Raw genomic sequence first — 15975 nt, 5'->3', positions numbered from 1 at the left:
TTGAATTAAGAAGGAAGAGTCAGATGTGTGAGGATCACAGGAATGTAGACAGAGACAGGATTATGTAAACGTAAAGAGATCCTGCAAATAAGACGATAAATATTTGAAGGAAAGGAATTCTTATTGCTCTAGATGATGAGAAAACAACACTACACTGCTGCTTCTGACCCCTCTAGCCTTCATCTAGGTCTGTGAGAATGCATGCAGGCTGAGAAAAGTAATGGCACACTGGCTAAAGGCAAGAGCAAAAGGAAATGTCCAAACTCAGAACCTGCACTCCCAAGGGGAAGAGATGTTGCTTGCTGCTGGGAGATGTAACTAGTTTGAGGTATCTGGCTAGAACTGGCTGAGAAAGGGCAAGGGCACCTGCATGTTTTTAGGAGTGAGAGAAGTTGTGGCTTAGTGTTCTTCTCCAGTTGTTTTGGATCTCTTTGGTAGTTACCACTTGAGAAAACTGGTTCGATTCTGTACTTTTTATTTTATTTTTTTTCTTCCTTGCCACCATAGCATTGTCCCTCCTGGTGTGGTAACTAGCACAAGCAAGTGTGAAGCACTTAATCTTCTCCTCAGGTCTAAAGCATATTTGGAACTTTGGATCTGTGCCTCTGTGTGTGGAACCCGCTTGTGAGGGTGAGGAAAGTCTCCAGCCAACCACCAGTTTATTTCAGGCAGGTTTCCTAAGGTAAAAAGCTTCAGTGATTGTACTATATTGGCTCCTCTGTCTCAGTCTGTTTTGAACCCATGAATCCTTTTGAACCATATTTGGCAGGTGAGTAAGCTCTTCAAAAAAACGTTAAGTTCTGATTTTCATGAACATCACTGTCTGGTTTTTGGAATAGGAGTCCCAAACTTCACTGAAGGATGAACTCAGTAGGCAAGCATGCAAGCTAGTATGCAAGCTTGCCTAGTGGGAGGGTGCATGTTGCCTTTAGGAAAGGGTATGAAATGCTTTTCTTTCAGTGTGTACAGATTCCCTGCGTTTTCATTTCAGCTTGTAGAGGAATATCTTCTGAGAACTGTATTTGCTATTTCCCAATGGAAGTTTGAGGCTGACAGCTAGATGATTTTTCATTATCAGAGTACATATGTCTTTCCCTACACTGTCCCACTAAAGACTCGTCTTGCATTCTCAGTTTGCACTGTGGCTGTAGAAGAGTTTTACACTGTTTCTCTCTTCTTCCTTCCTTTTAGGAAGCTGCAGGTTTAGGCACTTGGATATGGAATCTTGAACTTGTGGGTTTTCTTTCCAGTTTGAGACTGAAGAGCTAGCCAAAGAAACCCGCAGCTTTTCACCAAAGAGCTCAAAATTCACACTACAGCATCCTGACATTTTGAGAAATGAAAGGTAATTTCCAACCTTAATGATCCCATGATCATTAAGACCAACTAATCCAACCATCAACCCATCACCGCTGTGCCCACAGGACCACATCCCTCAGTGCCCCACACATTTCCTCTTGTATGGGGTAGTAATATAGTTGTTACTAAATGACTGAAAAAGTTATTGCATCTCTTTTCCTCTTATAACGTATTATGAAAATCTGAACTTCCAGTATAGACGAGATAATTTTGTAACCTGAGGGTTTTATAGAACTTGCCAACAAACAAGAAGCATGTCCCAAGAACTTTTCTGTACCTACTGTAGAATATGCTGTCTGTACTCATTTAGCACATATGCATTCTCACCTTTGTATCTGTTTAGAGGCAGAGTGCAACACGCAGTCACACGTGAGTATATTTGCACTATTTGCCTCGTGGGAAGGTGTGGGAAGGGAAGTAGAAAACGGCTCTTTCGCTGAGGATTGGAACAAACCACAAACAACTGCCGGTTCCCTGGCCAGCCAGTTTGCTGGGACATTTTTATAATTCTTGTGCTGTGTTGCTGGAGATCTCCAATTAGCCTCCAACCGGAGCTCGCAGCTTGTGTGCGAAACAGGCAGCTGCTGGCACGCAATCTTCCCCGAAGTTGTTTCCTTTCCTTTTTCCTGAGATTTAGCGAAGGGGGGGAAGGGGTTGGAGTCACATGGATACAGAGCTTTTGATTAATGTCCAAGTCTGGGCTGCGGCGGAGCCTTTCCAGCCTCTCAGCTAACGGGGCGAGCTGGGAACCAGTGACCGCTCGTTTCCTCCCGGCTGCGTCCCCTTCCTGACGGGAAAGGAGCGCGCACCGGGGAGGCTACTCGCCTGCGGAGCTCGGGCGGCTCCAGAAGCCAAGGCTGGGTTGGGGCTGCTCTGTGCTTGGGCACCCGCGGGGGCCGGGCCCGGCCGCGTAGCTCGGCGGGCTCTTTTGTTGTTCTAGCCGGCAGCCCGGCTGCGAGCCCCGCTACTCCCAGCCGCACCATGACGGAGGAAAGCAAAGGGGAAGGCAAGGGAGAGAGCGGGAAGGACTTGGAGAAGCAGCTTCGCCTGCGCGTGTGCGTCCTCAATGAGCTGCTCAAGACGGAGCGAGACTACGTGGGCACGCTGGAGTTCCTGGTGTCGGTGAGCAGCGCGGGGGGCTCAGCTCGCTTCAGTCCGCGGGGAGGTGGCAGGGCCCTTCGCCGCCGCCAAGCTGCGCTGAGGGGAGAGCGGGGCTGAGGCGCTTCGAGACGGCACTCCGGCTGCCCTCCTCGGGAGCCTGCCCGATTGACCTCACTTCTCCGGGCACGGGGCTGAGGGGCAGCGTGCTTCGTTCGGGTCTGTCCCGCCTGCCGGGCTTGTGTCCGTTGTGCTCTTTGCAATAGTCCCCGAAAGGCATCGGGGCGGGGTCAGGCGGGGACGGAGGGGTGCTGGTGTGGAGCAGCTGCTTGGCATTAAAGCCACATGTGGCCGCGTTCCTGTCTTGTGATGCGGGGTCAGCTGGAAGGTAGCAAGCTGTGGGCAGAGCCGGGCTGCAGCAGCGCTTGCGTCCCCTGCAGCCCGCTGCCGCTATGGGTTAGTGTTGTGCCAGGTTGTCCCCAGCTGGGAAGGCAGAAGTTTTCACCTACTGAGAAAAACAGAAGAACGATGGTGACTTAACAGATGCATGTGGCATTTCCTTTGCACAAAGTGTCAGAGCGTCACCTCAGGACCTCCTGAGATGAGTATGTCCAACTCAATGGAATCATTAAGATTGGAGAAGACCACTGAGATTTCCAAGTTCAATCGACAACCCCTTACCACCATTGTGCCGATAAACTGCATCCCTCAGTACTCATCTTGTTCACTCCACAGATCTTTCACAGTAGCCCCATGTACTTTCCTCTCCTCCCCTGTCCTATTGAAGAAGGGAAATCCTTCATACTGCAAATTTCCTGCTTTGCTGCTCTGAGATCTGTGAACTTTCAGCTTATTATCATGAAAGAGGAAATTCTCGACTTGGCTGTGACAGGGAGAATAAAAGCACAGGCACAGGAGTGAAATAAGATCTATAGAGTAGCTTATTTTCTCCATATGTTTATCCTCAGCAGAACCATGAAAAATGGTAAACGGTCCAGTATGTTTTCTATTTCATTTTACTTCTTAACATTTAACATGCGTATTTGAGAAGGTGTGCAATTGTGTTTTATTTTGTTTCCTTTTAACAATCAGATTTTACCTTTTGTAAAAGAAAAAAGAAATCATGGAGAAAAGGATGAACAATGGAGTTATGTTTAGTTCTGTCCTGTTCTTTTATATTCATTAATGTTTGTGAACAGAACTCAAGTGATGGTTCAGAGATCTAAATCCTTCACAGGGAGATGCCGTGCTCTTTAATTGTACCTTAGCCTTGGTTTGAGGAAATGCCTTCTGAACTATCCCTTGGCATGTCTGCTGTGACTGCTGTTGAGCATGGTGGTGGATTTTTAGAGGAGAGTCATTCTGGAGTAATCTCCAGAATGGAGACGAATCCCATCATGTCATCACCGTGCTTGTTACTTAGCTGCTTCTTGGTCTAGAGGCTAGATCTTCTCATCATGAAGTTGTCTTACAGCATACATGCTGGGTTCCTTTTGGATGAAGATGAAAGGTTTTCTCTTTGAGCATGTAGGGTGTTGATGGGTGTGAGCTGGAACCAGACTGAAGTGATTCCCCCACACAACAGTGTGGGATCTCAGTGCTGACTGTTTTTCTGTCCAAATCCTATCCTATTTTGTAGGCACCTTGTTAAACTAGAGACAGCTCAAGATGTTGAAGTTCCAATGAAAGATGAGAGCTTGGCTTCCAGGTCTCAACAATGTCAGTGGATCTCACTGTGCTAGAAGTTTGGTTTCCTTTATGAATGAAAAGCTAAAGCCATTTATAGTCTTTCTTTTACAGTTTGCATGAAGTTAATAGAAACTGGAGTATTCACATAGATCATAGTATCACAGTATCGTGCGAGTTGGAAGGGACCTTAGAGATCATCGAGTCCAACTCCCGGGATTCGAGCCCTCGGTGTAGCAGAGTGGCAGTTCTACCACTTGCACCACAGGGGGGATTTGAACCTGGGCCTCCAGTGTTGCAAGCAGCAATTCTACCGCTGCACCACCGGGGCACACAATAATAGATAAATGAGGGAAACAAAAAAAACCAAACCACCATAAGTGTGGAGTCAGGATTAGGGCTTATTTCTTTTGCAGGCATACAGAATTTAACATTTTGTGACGCGTATGGTTCCAGTGGAGTTGTAGCAGTGGACAAGAGAGCTACCCTTTCACCCATTTGGACTGAAATTGTCACTTTGTGTACATACCCAGTTAAGAAAGAAGTTATATTAAGAGAAAAGCTTGTTTTTCTTCCATCTGTTGTTCAGGGACAGTATGTGTATGGGATTTGTGAGGAAGTATGATGTCATACAATACCTAACTCTTGTTCTTGAGTACTTTGTGCATCTTTTGAAGGGAATTGATAATGTATACTATCCTTTGGCTGAGGCAAAAATATGCAGTTGCAGTGAGCAGTATGTAATGTAAGCAGATGTGGAAGGTAAGCGTAAGCCTGATTTAACTGTACAGTGGGAAGAGGAGACCCGTGTTGCTGATAATCATGATGGGGAATGATGTTCTACCTGCTACAGCCAGCGGCTGGCTGGAGAATGAGGAGATTTTAAGGAGGGAGTAGCTTTAGTGGTGTATGTCTACATGAGAAATACTTTGATTGTTTTCCTGGGGTATGTCTATTATTTGTTAAAATTATTTAGATGCCCCAATTTATATTGGAATTAAAAAACATCTCACCAAAGACAAGTTTCTTATTGGTTATTTAAAATGCTTTTGTTGTCCTGTTCCATTTTGATGGTCTATTCTCCAGTTGATTTGTGTATTCTGTCAGAAGTCTACAAGTCTATCAATTGCAAAGTAGATTTAATAGGTTCGTTATTTGGCTAGATAGATGGAGCTGAATCGTTCCCATGTGAGATCATTACCCTCTTCTTGGTATTAATACTGCTCTTTCAAGTCTTCTGAATCTTCCAGAAATAAACTATGTTAGCATGGTGTGTTGATATATTAATAATACTGAACAGTAATGATTTTAGGTCCACCTGAGTGAGGTCTGTAGTTGTACATGAGGTAGATAAAGCTTAAGTCCCTCAGTAGCCACAGTAATATAAGAGGGTGTAGATAGACACAGGAAATCAGGAAGAAAAGCTTAAACTTTTCCTTCAAACATCTCATTAGAATAATTGGAATGTCATTTCAGTACCTGAGTTTTTGTTCTTGTTAGCATTCAGTGTTTCTTGAAGTAGTCATATCTACTGATAGAAGAACTTAGCTGAGGCACTGAAGCATTTTTGAAAATTATATCTACAGGTGGGGTTTATTATGACCTGTAAAATGAGGTTTCTATCACAAACTATTAATATTTCACTGGCTAAAATAACAGTTGGGATTTTTCTGATGCTGGGTTGTACTTCTCTGATGATAATGTCATCTTCTAAGAAAGAAAGCTCTGTTTTCCAATGAAATAGAAGCAGTACCTGAATAGAGAAGAATAGAGGGCCATTTGTTTATTTGTTTTCCCACCAGGTTCTTTCTGGAGGGGATTTATACCTCATCTATTTCATTCCTTCCAGAAAATGAAGAAATACGTATTCAGTGCTCTCTGTGTAAACACAGTGAAAGTTTCATGTTCTCCTTCTGAAGTAGCATGAATAGTTCAGTACTGCTAAATAAACTTTTCCAAGAGTATCGTCGATCCAGTATTTTATGCTGAGGAATATGCTTGTCGTTTTAATGAATTATTAAAACAGTTTTTTTTGTAATTAGCTTTATGCTTTCTTGCCAAGTTTCATTTTCCACATAGAATGGGGTATGCATCTGAAATCTCAATGTACCAGTAGTGAAGAGACCTGTAAAACTAGAACTAGAAGTTGCTGAGAGTTTAAAAATCATTTGATAATGGAGAGGTGCTGAATAGTGGCTGGTTTAATTTGTCACTTTGTAACTTGTTTATATTCTTATTTCTTGCTGATATTCAGTCAATAAAGGCAAACCAAAGTATATTGCAAGGATATAGGCAAAATACAATTTGTTAAAATATACTTAGGGAAAGAGATTCAGTTTAAGAATAGAAATTGGACGTGCAGTAGATATACTACATTTGGTACTTCTGGGGGAAGCTGTGGAAGTAGAGTTTGTTTATACACGATAAGGATTGTTTTTCTGATGCAGTTCTGTGTTCTGACAAATTTGACCTTGATAGGAATAGAAGCAGATGTTAGCCGTTGTGTATGTATTCCAAAACCCCATGGTGTAAACCTGGGCAACTTGTTAGATCCTGAGGCAGCTGGAAGAATGGAAGAAAAAGGCAGTTATGTAGAATACAGCATGGCTTACAGAATTTCTTCATGTACTTCTTTGACAGTTAATTCTCAAATTTGAGGTTAATTCCATTAGATTCTACTCTACTATCTTGTCTCCCTTCTTCTAACAATGAAGTGAAAAAGGACTAGTTTTCTGTGAATATGTGCTCTGTTAGGGGAAAAGCAGTATCTTTGCTTTTCAGTGGGCATAAAGAGATTTTTTTCATAAGGTTTATTGCCCAGCCATTATAGTATCTGTGTGACTCCTTGGGATCTGTATCTCCCTGCCTTTCTTTCTACACTGTGCCTTTCCTTTCTCCTGCCTCAGTAGGTATTTCTCTGATTGTTTATCTGACTAATTAGCTGGATAGGTGTTTAATAGTAATTGAGACTCTGCGTAAGTGTTAGCCAAATTCAGCACCACCACTCCAGATTGGCAGTGTATGTTGTGTCATGGATTGGGACTCCCCAATGGTTATGCTAGATGATGCAATTCAGTGTTGGACCTTTGACAGAAGAGCCATTTTAAGATGATCTTTTATGGCTTTGGTTTTTTTTTTTTTTTTGTATGTTTGAATATCTATGTTACACACGTTTTGTTATATATATGTATATATCTCAATTACTGTAATGATTAGTAACTTCATAATTGTTTGCGCAATTACGTTTAATAAAAGGGATTTAAATGAATGGAAAGGGAAGGGTTTTAGCTGGCTGCATTTTTTGATAAGCTTATGTGATTTCCTTTCTCTTTAGGAAAAGAAAAGCAGCATTCTATGGCTACTTCATCATAAAAAGTCAAAAGGAAGTGCAAGCACAATTACCATAGAAAGTCAATATCTTTTCCATTCACTTCCAATTTCTGCTGTTTCTGACATGTCTATGCATTACAAAATACTGAATATGGTATTCTATTCTTATTTGGCTTGGTTGGCTATATCAATTACACCACCTGTGGTCTTTGTCAGAGTAGGGGTAACTGCTTAAAAGCTGTTTGTTTCTCTGTAACTCCCATCCTCAACACTGAAAGCTCGCTTTGTAGCGTGAATTAGCAGGAAAAGATTACTCACATCTCTGCTAGCTGAGCACAGAACCTTGCACAGTTTGCAGAAGGTATGGCAATGGCAAAAAACTAGCTTTTTCAAAAGTATTTTCAAGCATGCATCTATCTTATCTTGTTTGAAAGCACAGTTAATTATACAGCACTACTGATAAATATTTGATACGTTTCAGTAGATTTTCCCTTACTGCTCTCAGATGTACTTATTCTATTTCAAAAAGCTGCTTTTTAAGAAAAATGTGTTTTGTTTTGTTTTTTTTTTTAATACATTCAGGAAAACGTTTAAAATACTGAAAAGAAATCTTTTCTTTTCTTCTTAATAGCATATAATAAACTTTTCATAAGACTTGTTATAGGCTAAGATGTAGTAGCATACTGAAGAGGACAGTATGCTTAGGATCTTGCATGATTTGATTTATCCGTATTCATAAATATCATCGTCCTTGTAGTCTTTCAGTTTTTCCTTCGGTTGGCCTTACAGCTCAGCCCCAGCTCTTCTGGCTCATGTGTTTCACAAGACTGTGAAGTGAGCTGCTGTTTGAGAAGTGACTATTTGGAGGGACCATCCATTCATAAATCCAGACTAAGTTACTCTGTGCAGCGTAACGCTGTTGAATGGTATCCTGTTTGAGGTGGTTTCAGGTATTTATGGAGATATATTTTTCAAATCTCTTCAGGAGCAATTTTTGCCACCATTTTAGAACAGCAAGTGGTTTGAAACTATGCATTCTGAGGTTAGTGGGTTTTTTTTAGCATGAAGAACAAGTTTGTCAAAACAAGGGAAATCCAAGTTAGTAACAGTATTATTGTATAGGAGGAATTGATGAAATTCTTCACATTGGAAATAGAAAGGAAATGTATTTTGGCCAAAATAAACAAATCCTACCTGGCTAAGGTGACGTAAGATACAGGTTGGGGCAACTTGCCAGTCTGTATAGAGCTATTAGGTATATGTCTGTATGTTAAGTGTCCATCTCTGGAAAGGAATTAGGCTGTTCGTGAATGAAATATAGAGCTGAGGAGGATAATTTAAATTATTTAGGCTTATAACTTATTGAACAGGTTTTCTATATTATTATATATATTACAGGTATTATGTTGAACAGGTTCTCATTCATCTGTACTCGTGGATATCCATTTTCATGGTTTTTAATTCTTTTTCTTTTTTTGCTTTAAATCTAGACTTCACACACTTGTCCTGATTTCTGTAAATGACTTTTTACAAGGGTGGATAGTGATAGGACAAGGGGGAATGGTTTTAAATTAAGACGGGGAGGTTAGGGTTAGATATTAGGAAGAAGTTTTTCCACACAGAGGGTGGTGACGCACTGGAACAGGTTGCCCAAGGAGGCTATGGATGCCCCATCCCTGAAGGCATTCAAGGCCAGGCTGGACGTGGCTCTGGGAAGCCTGGCGTGGTAGCTGGTGACACTGCTTATAGCAGGAGGGCTGAAAGTAGATGATCACTGTGGTCCTCTTCAACCTGGGCCATTCTATGATTCTGCTCTCATCTGAGCAGAACTGTCCCTTTCTTTGGTGAGTAGACTGTGTGCATAGGTGTGGGACTCAAGAGTTTGCTTAGGGACAGGCTACTGAGGAGGAGGAATATGAAGTCTTATAAAAATAGAGATAGCGAAGTCTAAGCTCAGCTGGTATTGAAATGATAGCTGTGAAGGCTGGTAGAAAGGGCTTTCAAAAATATGTTGTTAGGAAAACGGGGCTAAAGGAAATGTGTGCCTGTCCCTCATCTGGGAAGGCCTTGTGAGGAGGAATGTAGGAAATTCTCAGGTACTTCATACATACTTTCTATTCTGGAGTTTTCACAGAAAAGGATTTCCGATAGTCTTGTTCAAGCCCATTTGTAGATTCTGTGGGTATGTGTTATTTCCTTCAGCAGAAAAAAGCACAGTTACAAAGCGTGTAAAGCAAGTGGATATACAAAAGTCTGAGACTTAATGGGATGCATCTGAGAGAGCTGACTGATGTCGTTGTGAGGTCTTTCTTTCATCTTTGAGTGGCTGTCGAGATTGTGGTAAGTTCCAAAAGACTGAAAATATAAGTCTCCAACCCAGCTTCAGGAAGGTCAAGGAAGAGAATATGGGGAAGTATAAGTTCATCAGCCTCAACACAGTCCTTAGGGAGATTATGTAGTCAGTCTTATTCAAAACAGCCTCCATGCTATTGAAAGAAAAAATAGTGACCAAAAAACAGCCATTGGGATGTCAACAGGCTGTAGCAGTGTACTGACAGGAGCTTCATGAAGTTCAGTGAAAGCAGTAGAACTGCTGCCCCAGGCCTGGAATGACCCTGTGCTACCAGTGTAGTTTGGGGGGTGCTAAGCAGCAGCTTAAAAGAAAGGGCTGAGTGATTGTGCATAAGAATTTGAACAGGAGTACCCCTCTCTACAGTACAGAAGGCAGCCAGCGTTTTGGGCTGTTTTAGCCAGGGTATTGCCAGTAGATTGAGGGGAGTGATTCTTTCACCTGTCTTTTGCTGCTATGAGAATTTTGTGAGCCAAGCTTTGGCTTTCTTCTTTAAAGAAAGAAATTTGCTTACTGGAGCACGTAAAAGTAGGGCTGGGGAGATGATGAGGAATCTAAGGCATACTACCTGTGAAGAGAGACTGAAAGAATAAGGTTTCTTCTACCTTAAGAAGCGAAATCTCAGTGAATTGTTTTTGCTGTAATTGATCCCTGATGGATATACGGAGAAGATGGAACCATATTCCTCTCAAGGTATGCACTGTAGACAAAGGAGATGCAATGGAAAATGGGAAATTCCAACTCAAAATGAGGTGCAAAATACTCTTTACTGTGAGGGTGATCTATCACTGGAACAGGTTGCTTTTAGGCTGTAGAATATCTGTGTTTTGTTCAAAACGCATCTGGGCAAGACTGAGCAACCTGTCCTAGCTGATGGCTCTTTGATGAAGTGATTGGACTGGATGAACTCTGGAGGTCCCTTCCTACCTACATGACTTGTCAGTGTAGTAGTTTATTGGTATGACAGGGAAAAAGACCATCTGTCTCAAAGTTTGAGCTCTTCAGGGGAGCAAAATTTTGTAGAGTTGTACTTCCTTTTGGTTTCCTCTGTCCCCTGAGATTGCAGTGCAATTGGACAGGCTACACTATTCAGCAAACAAGTATTTGAGGTAGTAGAGGAAACAGACATAATTTTTCCACTGTATTACCTTTGTTCAGGGAACAGATAATCTGGCAGTTCTGAAATATATATATATTTTTGTGTGTTCAGAGATCTCTCAGTGCATTTCTGTCATTAATAAATCAAATCTGAGTAGTTCTACAAATGGTAAACTTAGAGATGGAACTTGATTTTGTGTCCCAGAGGAAGTTTGTGTCTGAGCCAGAAATATAATCTGATGTCTTGATTCCCAGTTCAGTACTCCAACAGCATAATTGTCCTTTCCCTTTATATGTAATTGATGCTAGAAGAATGGATATCTGCTTGAAACATCTGAGAAACTTCAAGGATAACTCCTGAAAGTCAGTTTCATTTCATGCAAGCTTTACGGCTCCTGCAGTTCTTTCATAGTCTGTTCACAGCTCAAGTTATCACATTCTAGGGACAGAACTGAGATATTCAAAATTAACGCTTGATTTTCTCATGAGCTGTACCATAGAAAATTCTCAGTATTTGAGACTTGAGAGATACTAAAGACACTTTGATTTGTGTAAACAAACAAACAAAAAAATCAACCCCCCAAACAATCAAGAAGATATAATTGGGTAGCAGCTATTCAGAGCTTAAAGTCTGGTCATGAGTTGCTGTCTGAAGGACAATAGCTAGTGTCATATATTGTGCAGTCTGAGAAACAGCTCAGAAGGTGACACTTGGAATATACATGTGGTTATGACCACTGTGTCCTGAGGTGAAATGGCTGGTGTGTATTTCAGGAACTGTAACTCAAAAAGTCTAAACTGTTGGAGTGTAGTTTAAGTTGGGTTAGACTTGTAATTGTTGTATTTGTTGAAAATGCCCAGCTCTTTGAAAAGCCTAATTCTTTGCCTTACTGACTTGGAGTTGTACTTATAGAAAGCCTGCAGCAGTTTTTATATTGGGGCTTGGTTAAGAACAATTTGCTGGCAAGCACCAAAAGGTGAAGTTGGAAGCCAAGTGTCTGCTTCAGAACACCTTGTCAACACAAGCACAAATTGGTTAAGTAGATGAGATACCTGTATTTTTGTACCCTCACTGCTCTTTGTTCCCCAAATCACAACAGTGTAAAACAAGCTGGTTTTATACTGTTATACAGCTAGAAATTCCAGATTGGCAGTGAAGTTAGATACTGATTACAAAGTAACACTATGAAAGTGGAGTAACCCTTGAAACTGATTTGTCTGTATGTTCTTCAGAAATGATACCATAGGATACAGCAACTTTCTGCATTACAGTATTGAAAAAAGATGGAAAGTAATAGATGCAAAGCTGAAGAATGGAAAGTAAGATTTCTCTTCCCTACCCTTTAATATGCTTTCAGGATGTTCTCAGGTTCTTCCATGAATTTAATTGGCTGTGTTTTTACTTCTTAATCCCAAATGTAACATTTTGGAAAAAATCAGGTGCTAAAAGCACAAAGCTATAAAGTTGAAATGATATACTGTGTAACCAAGTGATTGATCTCTGGGATGCTATAAATTTGTGTAACAAGACTGGAAAATCACTTCATTTTATTGCTTAGTATGTGCTGTTACCTTACCCAAGGAATTTAAGCATATGGTGTATCCAGATGCCTAGCTGAAATAGCAGGCAATATAATGCTTTGAGATGTCCTTGGATTTTGTAGTGTGAGTGTGGTAAAGGGGCTTGACTTAAAAAGTCGGAGGCGTTTGTGACTGAGATAAGGAAGCAACTGGAGCTCTACATTGTATAAGCAGCGCTTTCCTTATAAAGATGTCAAATCCTTACATGATAGAGGGGAAGTAGTGGCACATTCCTGCGGAGTTGATGTTTTGTAAAATGTTTGTTACTAATTACTGCCTATTTATTCTTCTGTGGTCTGGGCGGTGATACATTTTGCAAAAGCCATATAAAGCAAGAAGATGATAGCATCCTGTTTCATGAAATGTCTCTGTAAAAACAGCCAACCTAAATTTTTGTTCTTGAAACCCTATAAAATTCACTTAAAAATGATCTTGCAGTGTAAGATGGAGACCTAAAATGAAGTATTAGAGGGAACTCGTGAATTGCTGTGGTATGTTTAATGGTAGGTTTGTCACAGTAGTGGTTTTTTTTTTTTTGTTTGTTTGTTTGTTTTTAAACAATATTGATGAGTAGCATTATCTTATGAAATCACATTCTTCCTATCCTTGGACATCAGCATTTTTAGGTCTGTTTGTACTAGAGTTTGGATGGAAGGTCTGGATGTGAACTAAGTAATATATGAGTTTGGCTACTTTTTTGTGTGTGGTCTGTAGTTTTTTGACATCACTACCTTCTGAATGTGATTCCCACAATGTAGTTTTCAAGGGGTAAAAATAAAATTGCACACAAATGTGTGTAGTTAGCACCTTTTAAGCCCTGCTTTTCTTTTCATTAAAGGATCAAAAGCAATATTCTTAAAGTTGGGGAAGATGCTTGAGGTAGGAGTTGTAACTGTCTGTTTACTCCTTTTCAGCATTCTGTTCTGCAGTGTGAATGTGTGTGTGGGGGGAAAAGGTGTAAACGGGCTCAGTGAAGGACAGAAGCAGTCAATGATAGTAACAAATGAGGGGGAAAAAAAACCCTAAAACAAAAGAGGGCACCTTCAAAACAAGTCAATTACATGTTGAGATTACCTGTAATGCAGTATTTATGTTAGTTAGCACTGGCTTTTGCAGTGTTAAATGAGGTGCCACTCATGGTTCTGTAATAGTGTAGTTGGAATGTTCAAGTGAGTGTGCTAGTAATAATGGGATTTGAAGTGAGGTTGCAATGATTACCAAGGGAGAATTGAGGTTTTTGTAATCAAAGGAGGCAAAATATGAGCTGTCTTTAGATTATCTCAAGTTTACAAGTGAAAAATGTTTTTAGCATGATATAACTAATGTAACAGTTTGGTGACAGTTTGTCTATTCCTTTATAATGCTGTGATATTTTCGGTAGAGTAGAGGTACTGAGAAGTATCCATGGAAAGACTGTATCTGTTTTCTTTAAGTAGGAAGACTTTTTTTTTTTTTTTTTTTTTTTTTTTTTTTTTTTTTTTTTTTTCCATTAAGTTGTTGATTTCAATTGCACAATACTACAGTTAACTACCACCAACAGTAATATTGAAATTAATGAATGGAAATTGCAGGTTGAATTGGATGTGATTACTCTGTCTTAATATATTGTCATATACTTGTAACATACCAGCCCCTTTATGTAGCCAGGGTTAGGAAAGTGAAGTCCTGATAGTAATAACTTGAAGTTTTGTTTACTTTAAGGTTCCTCCTCATCCATTTATCTCTTTCTCACTGTGCGAGATCCTGTTTATTAAGAATAATGCCTGGAAGTTGGCAGTTATATTCTGTATGAGTGTGTTAATTTCTTCCCATATGCTGTGAGGTTGCCCTCACAGGAAACAAGGGGACTTTTTCCCATGTTTAGTTATGCTGAACTGTTTTAGTATTCAGAGTGGACAGAAACAATGGGAAAGAAAGTTTCCTGTTTTGTGACTGCGCAGATATTGAAGAGTCCTTCAGTTGCAAAGGAGGTAAATCTTTCTTTGTTCCAACTGTGAGTACAGAAAGAACTGATTTTTGATAGTGTATGAAGCTACTGTTTAGCGGTAGCAGTGATTCATTTTCTTAAACGTTTTACAGGCTATTTACTGTCCATTCTACCTGCCTTATTTATATTTCAGTATTTGCAGGTTGATATTTTTAATTTTCATGATTATGATGACACGGAGCTGCGTGGTGCAGCTGACATGCCAGAGGGAAAGAATGCCATACAGAGGGACCTGAACAGGCTTGAAGGTTGGGCCCATGCCAAGCTCATAAAGTACAAGGCCCTGCACCTGGGTCAGGGCAATCTGAAACATAGCTGCAGGCCGGGCAGAGAATGGTTTGAGAACAGACTTGAGGAGGATTTGGGGGTGTCAGTTGCCAAAAGACTCAACATGAGCCAGCAGTGTGTGCTTGCAGCCCAGAAGGCCAACTGTACCCTAGGTTGCATCAAGGTGTGTGACTAGCAGGTTGAGGAAGGTGATTCTGTTCCTCTATGCCCTCCCCTCCCTGCCTCCCATGAGACCCCACCTGGAATACTATATCCACTTCTTGGGCCCCTAACAGAAGAAAGACATGGAGCTGTTGGAAAGATTCCTGAGGAATAATATGGGGATGATCAGAGGACTGGAGCAGCTCCCCTGTGAGGACAGGCTGAGAGAGTTGGGGCTTTTCATTCTGCAGAAGGGGACTTTATAGTGACCTTCCAGTACCCTAAGAGGGCCTACAGAGTAGCTGGGGGGAGGATTTTTTTTTTTTTTTTTTTTCATTTATGAAGGCATGTCGAATCAGAATGAGGGGAAATGGCTTTAAACTGGAAGAAGGTAGATTTAGACTAGATGTTAGGAAGAAATTCTCTACTGTGAGGGTGGTGAGACACTGGAAGAGGTTGCCCAGAGAGGTTGTGGATGCTTCCTCCCTGGAAACATTTGAGGCCAGGTAAGGTGGGGATTTGAGCAACCTGGTCTAGAGGGAGGTGTCCCTGACTATAGCAGGGAGTTGGAACTAGATCATCTTAATGGTCACTTCCAACCTGAACCATTCTATGATTCCCTGAATTTCTAATTGTAAACTTCAGAAGGGAAAGCTGAAAGTTCCATCTTCATAAATGCTCAAATCTGTTGTGCTGTGTTTAGAATGCTTTTGGGTGGTTGATGAAACAATATATTAAATAATAATCATGTTTTTGTGACTGCTGTGGGTATCACTGACTCCCTCAAAAGGGAAGCGGAGGAGGATGCAGGCTTGGAATCTTTTCAGGATAATAAAGATTTGAACCACACTATTTATTTATTTATTTATTTAATCTACTATGTCATGACAAAAGCTAGTGAGTAGGTGACACAGCAGATACAAACTTAAGTTTCAGTAATGTGAGTTGGTAGAGATGACCTTCACCCATGGTTAAAGATTTTCATTTCTAGTTGAAACACATAAAAGAAAAGCTTAAAAGGATCTGTAATGATTTAACATTTCATTATTTCCTTCAG

General features: G+C 40.8%; 1 protein-coding gene across 2 annotated transcripts in view; it reads left to right on the top strand.

Annotated features, from left to right (window-relative positions):
• The first annotated feature begins 2070 nt into the window (after positions 1-2070).
• PREX2 (phosphatidylinositol-3,4,5-trisphosphate dependent Rac exchange factor 2) overlaps positions 2071-15975 on the top strand; it is a 168630-nt gene continuing 154725 nt past the window's right edge. For both annotated transcript variants that reach the window (XM_072329302.1, XM_072329303.1), the window contains exon 1: positions 2071-2481. In XM_072329302.1, coding sequence (XP_072185403.1) covers positions 2341-2481 — 141 coding nt within the window. In that variant the 5' untranslated portion in view covers positions 2071-2340. The remainder of the gene's footprint in view (positions 2482-15975) is intronic.

Source organism: Excalfactoria chinensis, chromosome 2 (genome assembly GCF_039878825.1).
Source record: "Excalfactoria chinensis isolate bCotChi1 chromosome 2, bCotChi1.hap2, whole genome shotgun sequence".
In the NCBI taxonomy this organism is placed as follows: Eukaryota; Metazoa; Chordata; class Aves; order Galliformes; family Phasianidae; genus Excalfactoria; species Excalfactoria chinensis.
This window is presented reverse-complemented; position numbering and strand designations above follow the sequence as displayed.